Source organism: Martes martes (genome assembly GCF_963455335.1).
Source record: "Martes martes genome assembly, chromosome: 8".
Taxonomy (NCBI): Eukaryota; Metazoa; Chordata; class Mammalia; order Carnivora; family Mustelidae; genus Martes; species Martes martes.
In genome coordinates, this window is record NC_137895.1 from 82,087,401 (window position 1) to 82,103,591 (window position 16,191).

Sequence of the window (16,191 nt, forward strand, 5' to 3'; positions counted from 1 at the left end):
AAGGCTGTTTATCTTCTAATTCTCTGAGGAACCTGGTCTCCTGCTAAGTTCTCTTTTTCTCTGCACCATTTTTGCTTAAGCTAATTTAAATGGATTTTCTTTGCTCTCACCAGAAGCTTATCTAAGCCAATTGTCCAGGAAAAGAGTATTCCCAAGTCAGGACAGACTACTCTAGTTCTTTAGTTAGAAACATTCCTAGAATATTCCTCAGGTTTACTGGAAATATCTTTTGATATTTCCCTGGTTAGAGCACTGCATTTTCATCCCTTGATATAAATATATTTGAAATAAATATATTTATTTCAGATTAATCGGCATTCTGCTTCATTTTGATATCATTTTTTTCTTTTTTTTTAAAGATTTTATTTACTTATTTGACAGACAGAGATCACAAGTAGGCGGAGAGGCAGGCAGAGAGAGAGAGAGGAGGAAGCAGGCTCCCTGCTGAGCAGAGAGCCCAATGCGGGGCTCAATCCCAGGACCCTGGGATCATGACCTGAGCTGAAGGCAGAGGCTTTAACCCACTGAGCCACCCAGGTGCCCCTTGATATCATTTCTTTAGAGTGGCTAATTCAAAGTGTATGGATTTTGTTACAACTGGAGTCTGACACAAAACCCCACCCTCTTTTCCTTGGGCATGTTAATTGTATGCAGTAGGCATTCAATTAAAACTTCTCAGAGGAGCAACAACCTGCTAAGCCTTTTCTTCTTCAGTTCAGGTGTGTCGCAAATTCGGCTCTATTTTCTAACCACAAATAACTGGCTTGACCATTGCTACTGGATTATTCTCTTGCAGAAAATTTCACTTGCCTTTGCAACCACTCCCAATCATACCTACTGCTCTGAGGTATCTTCCTTTTTGTTACCAGCCCTACATCTCTCACTGCATATGCCCTTAAGCTTCCAAGGCTCAGTAGGCTGTTCTCGACCACTACCTTGTGTGTCTTAGCAAGCCCCCTCATAGCTAGCTGTATCTAGTACCGGTCAGATAAACCTCAGTTTGCCTACGATGGCTCTGCTGCCACAGGGCTTCCTCTTCTTCCCTGGACTGGAGCACCTGAGCTGAATTCCTAGACTTCTAGACCTTTCTCAGTGTCCTTTACTTTCACCTGTGCCTCTGCATCACCTGGGTAGGACTCTGGGCTGCCTTCCAGACCAGTGGAATTAGACTACCATAGGCACATGTTCCAGAAAGCTCCATTTTTAAATAGCTCCCGGATGATCCTGATGCACTACTGGCAGACCTACAGCAGGCCCAACCCTAGGTCCTTGAGGTGCCCTTTACCATTTTCTTTGTATTCCTCCTCACACGTTGCAAACTTTAGGAACAGAAAACTTTTTTCTCACCATGCCCTTCATTAGAATTTCCCTCAGGGGACCTATTAAGCTATGATGTGTCATCACATTGTCCCCCAACCTCAAAAGAAAACACTGCTACTCAGGATTAAGCATGTATTTATTTTAGTTCAGTTAAAACATACATTGTTTCATTGAAACGGTGTAGCACTCTTTGCCAACAAGTCCTAGTGGAACCGCTGGCCTCTAACAGTACAGTGGGGGTATTTACACTATATACAGAAAGCTAATACACCCAGGTTCTCAAAGATCTTTCATTACATTAGATCACATTTGATTTCATTACACTAGATCACATTTTGAAACTACTGCATTTTGAAAATTAGACCTTAAATTTTAAATGAGATCTGAATTTGCACCAAGTTTTCATGAAAAAAATGTGATGTTCATCCAGTCTGTTTATTGCAAATACAATTTAAACAATATTTTAAATTCTTAGTGTTTACATAATTAGTCAATTTGTTTATATTTGAAATCTCTGTACAGGTACTTTTTGGGACAATTCTTATAGATACATGTGAGTTCATCAAAATGCAGTTAAGAAACTTACAGGAATATATACACTTGAACCCAAGACCCAAACCTGACATTATATACATTATATATTACAAATACATATGGACAGACAATGTATGTACAGATTATCATAAATATTGAAAAATAGGTTAGCTTTAATGGATTAATGCTGTTCTATAAATAACATTACAGTTATAACTGAAACATCCACGGAAGACAGTAATGCAAAATGAGGTGACAAGACAGTGGTTTTAATACTGAAGACTGCTCATTAATGGGAATTCACTGTTTTAGGAACCTCAGGGCAGACAAGAAAACCACGCAATGGAATTACCCTAGGCAGTTTGTTTTGAACCTCCAACAGCCAAAAGAGGATTGAACGAGCCTCCCCACGTCAATTTGCTGTGAGAAGAAAATCCTTTTTTTCTGTTCCTTCCTGGTTGCCACGGTAGTTTCTCCCGCATGAAAGGATGTCAACTGTAGAAAACAATTCTACTTGGGACTTCCTGGCAGGTCTCAGATACGAAATCAGCAATTCTTCCAGGAACTCAAGCACAAGTGCCAATTCTTGGTCTGAACTAGAGGCGAGGTTCTGGATCTGAAGGGAGTGAGCGCTAAAACCCAATTAAATGTAAGCAGCGCCGTAGAATCCATCTTTTCACTGCCTTTCTGGATGGTCCCCGATCGCGTTATTTTTGTAGGAACACAAATGGACCATTGGTTTCACCCAATGTAGCACTACAAGACGTCTTCCAGTTCCACGAGGGTCTTCACAGACATATCCTGTCTGTAATTTAGTCACATATAATACAAGAATGTGTAACAAAAACCATGTCTGCCATGTTTCTGGCCCCTACCTAAAACTAAAAATGCTTAGTTTAAAAGGAAACCTTAGAGCCAGAGGACCAATTGATGATTCCATTATTTGCTTCCCTCAACCACTAATGGAATTATGTGTATTAGATCTTAGACATGATGCCTGATGAGCAAAGTACCACATTATTTTGTATATTCACCATACACCATAACGTACAATAAATGTGCTCTTAAAGCCACGTGATTTTTTCACTTCTAACTGGCACTGAAATGGAAGGGTGAACATGCAGTTGGACCAACTACTTACACTCAGAATGCACTGTTTTCCCTAGCTAACCATTTGTTGGATGTAAACAAATAATTCTGTGTTGTACAAGAATGAGATGACAATCCAGTGCAAAGGAGTTTTAAAAACTTACTGCATGAGAAAACCCAGTGGCCTGTCTGAAGAGAACTTATACCAAATACCGGTGTAACCTGTGAATTAGACCTCTACTGTAGACAAAACAAGAACACAACTAAGCCATACATTATCAAGTAATTCCCACCTCCAGCAGTAGATGAACATTGCAAAAGTTGTACTCTCTGGATAGAATAGTTTTGGCCTATAGCCATCAAATGCCCATTTCCCACTGCTGGAAGCAATGTCAAAAAAAGGGCTGGCCCAAACAAAAAAAAAAAAAAGAAGAAGAAACAAACAAACCCCAGAACTATCAATACAGCTCTGGAGACAGATGCAACTGAATAAACCCTGTTTTACCCAATTGCACTATTTGGTACCTCAAAATTAGTTATTTTACTTCCCACTGCTTTGTATCTTCCATTCTAATAGATTGAAGCCATAAATATTTCAGTCTGAATGAAGTAAATTATTTGGGGCCAGAGAAGAAAAGTGATGAACGAGTTCATCTGATTTGGTATAGCAATATAATCAATCAGTTATTCTTTAACAGTGAAGTCTGAATGGAAAAAACTATGCTCCTATTCATGGTACAATTTGTCGTTACATCATTTTCTCTAAAAATTTTTTTGGGTTAAAAAAAGTATTTGGCTTATTATGCCTACAAAAAGGCAAATCATTTCACAATAGTAATATTTGTTTTTAAACACCAATGGTCTTTTTCTCATGGAATTTGTTGACAATTGTTTTTGGATAAAGTTTAAAAAGAAAGCCACTTTTTTTAAAAGTAAAATAGTGCTTCTGAGGTCTTAAAATATTTTTGGTACAAAAAAATAATAGTGTTTTTCTCAATGGTTATTTCAATACTTTGCTGTAAATTAATAAGAATTGTTTCTCACATCGAATGGTTCCATTAGGCACATTCAAGTAAAATCATAAAATATCCAAGTTAAACAATGACACAGCCAACCATGTGGCTTGATAAAAGTTAAGAGTTCGTCCATTCTCTGGAATGGAATAAAATTGTCACTTCCATTAACCCGAGACTCGTGGTTTGGTTGTTCATATCCGTTTCTATCATACAGAATAGTTTCTTTAAAAAGAAAAAAAAAAGTTCACTTATTCTGCACTCAGAAGAACCAGCGAGGAATCTGCACTTCAAAAGGAAGTGAAACTGAAAACATTAGGTGAAATTTCATAGTAAGTTGAGAGTTGACTCAACACTGGCATCAAGTGGACTAGCGGGGTTTCAGTGGCACCAGTTAATGGCCACCTCCGTGGGCATCGTGTACCCAATCCAGAACAATCAAGGCCATGCTTCCGGTCATCACCACTATGCCACTTAACAGGAAGAACACAGCCTGCAACGAGCACAGAGAGAAACTCATCAGCCAGCAGAAGATATACCTGCGAACATTCCTTCCTACTTTAAAAAATGGGCTTGGAATCACTGAAATAATGTATTTACAGGGCTACACTTTTACCTTGCTCAAGAGAGCTAAACTGTCTTAAGTTATCAAGAGCTTACCTACAGGACAAAATAACTCAGTTTTCGAAATCTTCCCCAAATTTGCTTTCTCATTCCTTTGTTTCAGACAGAAATGTAAATACTTTTTACAGTATTTACATGAACTACTTCATGTCGTAAGCAGAACGGGACTAGTTTTTTGTTTGTTTTTCACATTTCTTAAAACTTCAAAACTTCAAAAATTTTAAGTCACAGAATCAAACCGAAATCATCCTAAAATGCAGCCTGGTCAAAGCCAGGGGTTTTTCTAAGAGACATGAGTAAGTTTACTCCTCATTCTACCCCCTTCAGTTACTGCCACTATGTATTTTGAATAAAACAAGAAGACAGCTGTTTATAAACAATTCTAGTGTTTTAATCAGACTAGAACTGTAGCAGGGTGAGGACTAAAAGGCCGTCTTTTTGCTAAATAACCTCACCCCCAAGACCTTCTGTAATTAACATTATCATGTTCAGCTGTATTACACTTTAAAGTACATTTTATTACTTTAAAGTATAGGGACAGCCCGCCTCCCCCCACTCCTTGCTTTGAGGATGGTTAGTTTGAAGGCCCATGTAAAAGTGTCAAAGTGGGCAGCCCAACAAACACCAGCTCCACTAATGCGGGATGCTGACTGAGTGCCTCCACGCTGCACATACACTCTTTATCTGTGCTCCTACCTCTGATACATCTCAACTGCTTTCTTGCAATTAACTTAGGCCTGTATTCGAAGGTGAACTGTCTTCCACCTTTCCTGCCCCACCCTTCTACCTGTGAAGATCACCATTAAAGAAATATACACTAGCAACTTAGAAGTAGAACTAAGGGACTAAAATCAGGTAATTCTAGTTTTAGAAGATCACTACTGTTTCTGTAAGTCTGAACAGCTCACTCACCCCAATCTTTTGTACAGATTTCATAGGTTCTTTCTTCACTAACTTGATATAAAAGGCAGATGGCAGAATGAAGATCAACATAGCAGCTGCAGACGCCCCTGAAAAAGAACACAGACCTCTTCTTGAGAAGTCAGTGAATCACTGGTCATTCCTTTTTTTAGACTTTAAAATCGCTGATGTGACGAAGGACTCTGACACTTTCTAAAACTTACCGATGAAACCAAAGATATCTCTAATTGTTGGGACAAAGATGACAAGCAAATTGGTAAATGCCAGGATAGACACAGTTATGATACTATGACGCCACCAACTGAAATCTTTTGCTGCACACAGCAGGTGAGTTATAGAACTCCGGATCTGCAAAAGCAAACAAAGAGAGATATGAAAATTCCAGCTTTAAATTAATGGGGAAAAAAAAATCCCCAAATAATAGGGGCTATATTTTTAAAAAAATTTAAAAAAAAAACAACTTTCTAAATACTTAAATTGTGCCCCTTCTTCTACTGCTGTTTCCTTAACATCCGAATGTTAAAATCACTTTAGGTCTTCAATTACGGAAAAAATTACTCAGAATGTTTTGAAAATCTACAAAGTATTTTAAAAAATCCCTTCAAAACCACCATCAACTTGGTATTGCTCTAAAAGTGTTTCCCTTCTTACAGAGAAAGAAAATCTCACAAGTCTTCACATGTTTAAAAACTCTTTCCTGGTGAGCGGAAGGAGGGCAGGTGATCACTTACTGGGAAGATGACTACTGGTACCGTCAGGGTGACAGCCACTAGCACAGCCAAACGAACAATGAGAAGAAGAACATCAGTTCCCATGACTGTAGAGTAGGTATGAAGCAACTCTGATTCAACGTGTTCTATGGGGAAAGACAAAGAAAAAAAAGCTTCAAGTGAGCGGTTTCCTCTAGAGATTAGGTGGGAAATCTAACTTACAGCAAATACGCAACAAAGTTATTAGCTACTTATAAAACGGGTATAAACTAAGAGGCTAAAAAGATTAATTTGGAATTAGGATTAACGCAATTAAAATAACACTGAAGGAAAATTTTCCTAAATACCAAGTAGAGATTTAGCCACATGACCCCCATCAAAAACAACAGGAGCTACATAGCTAAATCCCATGGTCTGGCTTACAGTTTGTGTTGTAGAATGTGAAGGTGACTGGAAGAGGAGATAGATAGTATGAACCCAGACGGAAGCGTACCGTAAGAATGCCATCAAATGGCTAAGATATGACCCTGGGCTTGAGAAATTACTGATTAAAGACTATAGGAAATTCTCAGCTCTAAATTCAGTTTCTCATTCCAAGTAGGAAATACACTGAAACATGGAATTCAAGCGATAGATTATACATGTGCAAGTATCAATTTTACCTCACGAAGTGTTTTTTTCTGAAAGCTAAACATTATTTACCATAAAATGTAAGGTATCCAAAGAGGGCAGCAAGCAGGTACATGAGAAACATGGCGAAAAATGAAATCTTGGACACATTCATCATTCTTCTACGGCTGCGGCTGTGTAAATTCAAAGAAAAATACAGATATATACTTGAGCAGTAGTTGTAAGCAGTAATCAAATGTTCTTCTAACTTTCCCAATGAATTTACATAAAAAGAGGTAGAGCACTCACCCTTTGAGTTCTTCGTAAATGGGAAGGATAGCAGGATGACAGACAAATGAAAAGGTCAAAATTGGAACAGCGTAGACAGTCTGTAAAAAATGTAAAAATTTACTTAAAATCCTCATGTAACACACTTGGGTCATCATAGGTCTGCAGTTTCTATTTTTAGAGTAACCAATTTTAGCATCAAACCCTAAAAGTTTTCCTTCTTCTAATCTTTAACTAAGTGTTACCAACATCCTAACCTCAGAATGTGTCAATTATTAACATCATAGGATTATTTCATTTCAGTTCTCCATCCATTTTGAGATACAATCTAACATTTTCCTCTCAGTCTTCAATAATTCAGTAATTAGCTACTCATGTTTTCTAAAGAGTAGCTACTACCCCTCCTCCCTCCCTTTACCTTGGGAGTTATTTTTCAATTTCCAGGGGCTAGTATCCCTCTCTTCTTCCCTAGTATATTAAAAAAAGAAAAACTACATTTAGTCACCTGTGAGTTGAAGATAAAATAACGTGGTCTGCAAGAATCATCGTCAGTCATATTAAATACCATCTCAGGTGCAAAAGCCGTCGGCTGGGTTAAGGTGCTGTTCAGTGTCTCATTAATTATCAAGCCAACTTCCACAGGGCAAGGAATCTGAAATTTCTTGCAAATCACCTGGAAACGGATTATTTTTGCATTTGTTAAACTGAATAACGTGACTGGGCTTATAAACCAATCTCTAGTTTTAAAGAAGAGTTATACCTACCACAATCAGGAAGAACATCATACACAATAAGGAAAGGCCACTGGTATATCCCAAATATCCTATAAAAAGCAGAAATTATTGCTTCAATATAACGCATTTCAGGCAAAAAGATTTTCTCAACTTTTAGGCAGTAACTCAATTCTGTCTGAAAGTCTTTAGTAATGAATACAATATTAAATTTCTAATTCTTATGTACTAAGGCATAGAATTACTTAACAATGCTTGCTAATAACTAAAATAATAGAAACTTTCGTTTTGTGTTATTACTATTTACAAAGCACAAATATTATCAAGTGTCAAAATATCCCGGCCGCTCCTGGTAGCCACTGTTAGGATTTTGAAAAGGCCTACACGTGTGTACGTGGCAGCTCCCTAAGTCAGGTTTTTGGGGGCTTTTTAGCTTTCAGTTTCTATTAAGAGAAAGCCAACTAGCTAGTGAGAGGCTCATTTCAGTTCTCTTTAGAGATGGGTCTAACTCACCTAAATTTCTCAGCAGGGACAAAGGAAGAATGAGCACCAGCGACACCAGCAAAACCAAATAGTCACCGTTCAGATACCACAATCTGAATTAAAGAAAAGAAACACAAGGTCAAAACCAATCATGAAAATTCCCAAGATACTATATACCTCTTCTTACTGGACTCATTTCATAGAGATACTATAAAAATAAACACAAAAAAAGGCAGGTCTGGAAAAAGCACTGCTTATTCACAAAAAGCCTATAGATAGGCATAAACTTCTAGCTGTGTGCTAGCTGAATATTCACTCAGGTTAGAAATGGGGTATGAACAGTATAACTTTTGTCCCACTGTTTGCTCTGGGAAGGCTGCCAGCTGATTCATAACATAAAATGCTTCTTAAAGGCTTGATACTAATGTAGGGAACAAAGCAGCATTGTTAAGTCAGTAATCTTATCTTTCAGCATTTTTAGAAGAATTGTACACCAACTCGATTATAGCTTTGGCTTACAATTTTTAATGCAAGAAACAAGGAAATTTAAAACAAGTTTCTTTTAGACACTTATTAGCGAATGGAATTATTAAACACTTCAATAAGGAAATCTTCTCACACTCAGGTAAAACACATAGGCAAAGACAAACAACAAAACCCAATCCCCCCAAACCAGGATTTATTCCAGATTGTCAAGAGTTATGTTGTGACACCTTGACCCACCTTAACTCCAAAAATAGTCAAAAGGTCTCTTCTGAACTTAGAGAAAATATTACCCATGTCTCCTATAAGAGTTTTAACAATGTCTTTTCCTTCCCAGGTATTCAACCATACCCTCTCTTAAATCACTATTTTCAAATTTTAATTGTCCTGTGAATTCCACTACACTTACTTACTTCAGCAACAAAGACCCCACAGAAAACTAATGTTTAAAGATCAGCTTATTAAATTTCTAAAGCCAAAGAGATAACCACACTTCTCTATTTTGAGATAACGAGCTGTAAGTAAGTGGGGAAGTAAATTGCCCTTCCCCATGTTTACTCTAGATAAAAACCTGTTAGTCCACTGGGAGGAATAACTGTGCTACAAGGATAAGGTTTCTACCATGTGGCCATACGTTTTCTGGTCTTATGCATTTGAACAGATTAAGTTTTAAGAATTTCAAATTTATGAAAAATCAGACAGGACTGATTTGTAATGTAATTCAAAGCTTCAACCTGACTTAGGTTAGACTTTGTGTTACTCTGCTACAATTTCTTAGAGAACAAATACCAAGAGAAGTTAAGAGAACCTGCTTCCACACACAGGTTAGAGAAATTATTATCCAGAATTACAGCATGAGCTTCAATCTTTGGTCTTTCATTCTTAAGACTTCAAATCAGTCTATGAGGGACTTCTTGGTCAATTTCAAGAGGAACATTTAGGAAAAATAATTGGTAAGTATTTTGTATTCAACTTTGATAAAATGTATCTAACCATGTTAGACTATAATTTTTCTTATGAGTAACCTTACTTAGCACCTACCCAGTTGTATCTTCAATGTTCATTAATGCCTGGATCACCAAAGGTAACTCATATTTCACTATGAAGAGGTAGCTTGACATAGCTGGAGGAAAACAAAATTATACCATTACAAGTGCAAAATGTGGCATGTGACACCAAAAGTAACGTGTCACCACTCTGCTACACAAAGAGTAAAAAGTCTACCAAATGACCTTTTAAAAAATTCTCACCTCCAATGTTCTGCATTGTAATTGATCCAGAGGCTGCAAGCTTTCCAACTAATCCAAATGCTTTATGTCCCAACTGTTCGTATAATAAAGACCCTAAAATACGAAGAACACAGAAGCATGAAGGAACGAATGAAGAAAATCCTGACAGGAGTAATTGTTTTAGAAGTATCAAGAGTGTTACCATACCTCCTTCATTGGCAGTTTTCAGAAGGAGGTGAACAGAATACAGGGAAAATATTGACACAAATGTCAGGAGGATTCTGATGAGAGAAGGAAAAGGCACAGGGTTACACATAAGCACAGCTATATGTAAAGGCAATTCTTGTGCTTGTTATCAAAACATTATGTCCTAATATTTCTGTGCTAGATAGACAGATAGAAAGCCCCTAAGAACTGGTGTTTACCATCCTGGCTAGTGTCAACATCTTCCCTTAACCTGGTATTAAAAACCTGCATCGTGTCTCAGGTGTTAGCTCCACGGTACTGGTTAAGAGCAGGGGTTTTACCTGCTGCACCAACATGTCGGGAAACCCAGGAAAGCTTAACTTTAAGGTGGTGGAGTTACGAGATCCAGAATTTGGTTCTGGCACCAAAATATTTAACTGTATTCTTGCCACTTCTCTGCATTTTGAAAGGTTCCTTTTATCTGTAAAATGATGGTAATGTCTGTCAGTAAAAATGTAGCGCACAAGGCACTTGTGAAATCCAATTGAGACAGGTTCAGGAAAGACCCTGAGACCATTTGGACTATGTAAATAAGAGGAATGGGACTAGGAAGGGAGTGAGATACCAACACTGGAAGCATCGGGCACAGCTTTAGAACAACTGGGCACAAGTAAAAGAAGCAAGCACTGGGATGATGTACTGTATTGCACGCCACGGTGCGGAATACAGGCCCAGTATTATGATGAAGTTAAACAATGCCTGTGCTAGAACAAGTAGCCTATCAGTCTGACTGGGGTTGCTCTTGGCTCCACTGGGTGGAACAAAAAAAAAAAAAAAAAAAAAGAATAGGGGGAACTAGAGGTTCCCCAGTGTCACTTAGTTTTCCTTTAAGGATACAAGTTCTCTCTCATTGCAGATTTATTTTCCTCCCCTCCCGGGAAAGCTAAGGAAAATGTGGATTTTTTTTTTTCCCTATTAAAAACAACAACAAAAATATCAGGAAAACCCATTGAAAACTCTGCAAACAAGATCGTTACTTTTCCTGAATTCTGTACAGGAAAACCAAATCCGGTACCACATAAGATCTGGCAAAGAAATTGAGGTCTGTTAGTTATAACACAGGTGGTGGCATTGAACTGCCATTCCAATGTCAAAAGCTTTACGGGGCCTAGTGAGAGGTGGAAAAATGACACCACTGGCCGTACCTCTAACTGAACAAAGTTGTTAGTTTAATCAAAAACAATGTTTGAAATATGCAGACAAATTCAGTCCTCCTTTCTTACACTGAAATTACAATGAGGGAAGGACTTTATAACCTTTGAGGTCACTTTCAAGCTCAAGGCTGAGTCTGCCTAATAAGGTTAGCTAGAGTTGTTTAACCACACTGTGACAGCCACATGGCTTCTGGCCCATTTACCTCTACATCCTCTAAATACACCTTATAAAATACTGATGAGATTAAAAACTCACTTGTTTAACCATTTATTAAAAGGATTAATCAAACACATAGACCTTATTAATATAATTAGTATAATTTCAAAGACACAAGGGTAACATCAGAATTTTGTTTTCACTCATGAAACAGGTGCCATTTTCTCTCATGTGAGCTATAACCACACTAGCAGCATTAAAGACCGTCCAGTTTTTATAGTTAAGAGTCAGGAAGGATTCTGGAGTATTTAACAATGAGGCCATTCAAGTTCCCCAATAAAAACTTCAAAACTCTAGGGTCCTTCCTATGTAAATTCCTTCACCTTAGTAGGAGGTCTCAAAAAGCTTCATGCTAATGAAGCAAGCTGCTAGCTTCCAATGCTCAAATGCCAGGCTTAACTTCGGTACAGGATTTCACCACAAAGCAGAACTTTGCAAAGGTCTGCTTTTCTTTTCATGGGCATTCTATTCTGTTGGAGAAAATAACTTGAGTAGATGGCACCCGTCAGCTAACTGAAACCCATGGGTCACAAGGGGACAATTCCCTGCTCCCTGTAAGATGTGGTTTCTTCATCAGCACAATAAATCACACTATCTTCCACAGAAACTGCCTTACCAGGAGCCCATGGGTACTTAAAGTTAACAGCTATGATACAAATATCACTGAAGATGTACGCTCAAATTTGCATGTGTTTTTGTTGTGTACCTTCTTCTCCCTGGAAAATAGGGTTCCTACTTTTCTCATTAAACTGAGAATCAATGACCCCACACCAGTTAAGAACCACTGCACTAAGTCTTCTATTGCTCCAAAATCCTATCCTAGGCATTTATGCTAGAAAGCACAGGAATGAATCATTTTAACGGGGCAACTAGGGAAAAGAACATTTAAAAGCAAGTACTTATTAAAATATTTATTTTTTTGCTATGGCATGTGGCAATCACACAGACCTGGAAGAAATAAATATTAGAATAAAAACAGAACCAAAAAAACCCCCCAACATATGGGTTTCTTCTTAGTGTCCAGAAAATTATGACTCACTTTTCTTAGAACAAGCATGTTCCAGGTTAAGCAAATACCACCACACCCTATATATTCTAAAAAGTCTGTTTGCCTTATGAAAAGGTTCTTGGGAAGACTATGTCAATTTATAAACTGAGTTGGAATTACCATGCTTATTAGTATTTTTTTGCTAAACATTCTGCCAGAACAAAATTTCTAACAACTATGGATTTATCAATGGTTCTTTTTAAATATACAAACCCTGTTACCACTTTGTTTTAACTATTCCCACTGACTTAATGACTTTTGGTTTAATTACTAGTTTCCAGTGTTGTCCTATTTCTTCCTAACTGGCTTTCTTGAGATCATGCAGTTTACATATTACAACAAGAGGCTTTTGAGTTTCTCATCTTAAATTTCACACAAATGATTTTTAAGTCAACTATTTCAACTATAAATTCCGTCTCTGGAGCCGAAAGTTTTAATGTTTTATCATATTAACTGCCCTGCATGGCAGACTCACTACTTACACATACTTACATAAAAAGAGCAATTCCAGTATTAGCCATGGCATAAGAAAGCCCAAGGATTCCACTGCCCACAATCGCATTGCTCAGATTAAATACTGACATTCCAAAGGAAGTAGTACCTGGATGCTACATAGAGGGGAAACGATAACCAAACATATAACAATAATTAAATGGAGAAAACCAGCTTTGGGCAAGTTAGATTGAAATCTAAAAGTAAAACTATTCTTTTACTCCATAAAGCCACAGACACACAAATTATTATGTTCAACTTACAAAGTCTGTTTCATACTTCTTCTTCCCCAGATTTGATTCAAGTAAAAAGTTCTGGTTTTCAGGATCTACATCTGCATAATGGCTGTAAGGGGGGGGGGAAAGGAATTCTCAGTCGTTTCGAAACAACGGAATGCTTTAACACAAACAGCCCTTTAGTTGTCACGCACCTTCCCTGAAATTCCTAAGCGTTAAGTAGGAGTCGACTTTCACCAGAGATACTGTCAATGCGACAATCAGATGCTCGTTTCAGAGATTATACTCGCTCCAGATGCTACGGTAAGTTACAGCAACCGAAGCAGAGTCCCAGGTCAAGAACCCTTAAGCCCCGCAAGCCGATCAGAAAAACCCCCAAAACACACACAACTCCCACCTTTTCAGAGCAGCTTGCTTGGTGGGGTAGGAGTAGTTGAAATCGCTGTTGGAACTGTAGCTGCTGCTGTCCTCATCCGGGGAAATATTGAACCTTCCCATTTCGGCTTTCTTCATGCTGGCACCGTGAGGAAGAGAGGGTGCAGCGGTGAACACTGGGCTCCTTTTGTCCTTGGCGGTGCACCGGCCCGCGCGGCTGCCTGCGAAGAAGGTAGAGGCGGCGCGTCAGGACTGCGGCGCCCGCCCGCCAGCCCGCCGTGGTCACGTGACGCCGCCGGGAGGCGCAGCGCGGCTGATTCATCCCCGGCCAGGCGAGTGGAAAAGTACCAGCCGAGCGCGAGGGGCGGGGGTGCGCCGAGGGGCGGAAAAGTACAGACAGCGGAGCCGCGGAGAACAAAGATGGTCCCACCGCGGCTATGCGCCCACCACGGCTATGCGCCCGCAACGGCCCGCGCCCTCCGGACCCCAAAGCCCCTCTCCAGAGGACTTTAGTACTGCACCCTCTCAATTATCCCAAATCGGAGGGGAAGGGTGCACGGGGGCTCTGTTTCGGCTTTTCTCCAGCCTCTCTGGTCGTGCACAGGCATGCAGGGCACACATCCCACCCAGACATTGCTTAGGTGTGCGTGCAGCCCAGGCGCACGGCTCCCGGTTTCTAGCATTTGCAACAACAATGCGCGTAACCCATCTTTTCATGCCCGGAGTCCCAAGATGGGGAAATGCCTCTGCAGCAGGGAGCGAACTCAAACGGGGCAGAAAGAGCTGACACGGGTCCTCTCCGGAGAACGGGAGAAAGCCCGTTCCCCGGCGACCAGAAGCGCCGCGGGTTTGTTTACACGCGCACGCCCGTGCCCTCGAGCACACTCGTCTACAGGCATTTGGCTCGCGAGCGCTTTCGCCCGGCCGGCCCCTCCTATGCCCGGAAAAGAAACTGATGCAATATCGATCTCCGATTATCAAATCTTCCCGGCCCGTCTTCCCCAGTCCGGGCCTGTGTATACGAGAAGCCCGAACCTTCCTCCGCTGCCCCCATATACCAGATCCCCCTCGATCTCATTTTTTTTATTAATGCAAATCAGTCACAAGACTTGCCGCAGCGGAGCCGCGGGCCGGGGTGGTTCCCCTCCCCCTAACGGGAGGATGCGGCTCCGCTCCCGGCGGGCACGCGGCCCCCGCGCCGCGCCCCTCCCCCGCCCGAGAAGGGCGGCGACCCCCGTACCGGCCGGGACCGAAGGCGGGTCCCGCCGACCAGACACGCCAGCGGCGGGAGGAAACAGACCCCGCAGCTGCCTTCCCGCCGCGGCCCCTCCCGGGGGCCCCTCCCCCACTCCCGCCCGGGCCCCGCGCCCTCCGCACAGACGCCCCCGCGCGCGTTACCTCGGTGGTCTCCGCTCCTGTATCCCGGAAACGTCACGCAAACGCCTTCGGTGGGTTTTTCTCCACTAAACAAAAATCGTAAAACAAAAACAAAAACAAAAACCAACAATAGGCAGGAAAAATAATTTTAATAAAAAAAGGAAATGGCAAGTTGCTGCCGCCCCAATCGTCCGGCGTCCGGCGTCTCGAAGGAAAGGCGCGAGGCTGCGGGAACGCGTGGTCCGGCTGCGGACGGTACTGTCGGGAAAGCGCTCCGGGACGGCGGCGTCGCACGGCTCTGGTGCTGCCTGCCCAGCAGCGGGTTATAGCGGCCGCCCAGGAGGACGCGTCAGGGGGCGGGGCCGCGGCCTCCCGGGTGCCTTCTCTTTGTGTATCAACACTACCTGGGCTCCGCCCCCGGCCCGCCCGGGCCCGCAGGCCCCGCCCCCTGTTCCCCTTCCCCCTCCTCCCTCCTCCCGCGGCCCACTCGGGAGGCCGGCCCCGCCCGCTGGCGCCCCCACCCTCCGGAAAAGCCAAACCCCGCTCTCTCCTGTCTCTCGGTCAGCCCCGAAAGACCCCCGTGCTTCCCTTGGCCAGTTCATTTCAACCTCGATAGGTGCCCAACACATGCGGTTGTCTTTACGGAGCCTTCTCCTCAATGCCTTGCGTCCGAGTTACCAGCAGTCTTTGCTGTCTCCTCAAGGCTTTTTGGGGACACATCCCGCCCACCCAACCCTTTCCTGCCTGTTATTTTTGTGATTTACTTGGGGTTTTTCTCTCGCAAACTTGGACTAGTGCGGCAACGTGGTCTCCATGGTCGGTTCTGTTCTCGTTCTTTCTTCTCCATCTAGACCTGCTTTCACTCTAAGAAACTAGCCTGGTTGGGTCCGTTGGCAGCTGCATTTGGGTCTATCCTTTCTGTACGAGCGTGGAAAACCCTACTGGGGGAGATGCTGCATCCCGACCAGGAAGCCAGACCCCTTGCAAGGGGATCCCGGTTGGGCCTCCGGTT

The 16,191-nt window shown here is 41.5% G+C and overlaps 1 protein-coding gene across 1 annotated transcript; it reads right to left on the reverse strand.

The window, feature by feature from the left end:
* Nucleotides 1-1,438: 1,438 nt before the first annotated feature.
* SLC38A2 (solute carrier family 38 member 2) lies at nt 1,439-15,479 on the reverse strand. The gene is made up of 16 exons (XM_080810357.1): nt 15,201-15,479; nt 13,825-14,023; nt 13,455-13,536; nt 13,192-13,307; nt 10,242-10,315; nt 10,056-10,148; nt 9,847-9,928; nt 8,353-8,435; nt 7,873-7,931; nt 7,614-7,781; nt 7,130-7,209; nt 6,914-7,014; nt 6,233-6,357; nt 5,705-5,849; nt 5,493-5,590; nt 1,439-4,449 (listed from the first exon to the last, which is right to left on the reverse strand). Exons 2-16 carry the CDS (start codon nt 13,938-13,940, stop codon nt 4,351-4,353), a joined length of 1,521 nt encoding a protein of 506 aa, XP_080666483.1. The 5' UTR covers nt 13,941-14,023; nt 15,201-15,479; the 3' UTR covers nt 1,439-4,350.
* Between the last annotated feature and the right edge of the window lie 712 nt (nt 15,480-16,191).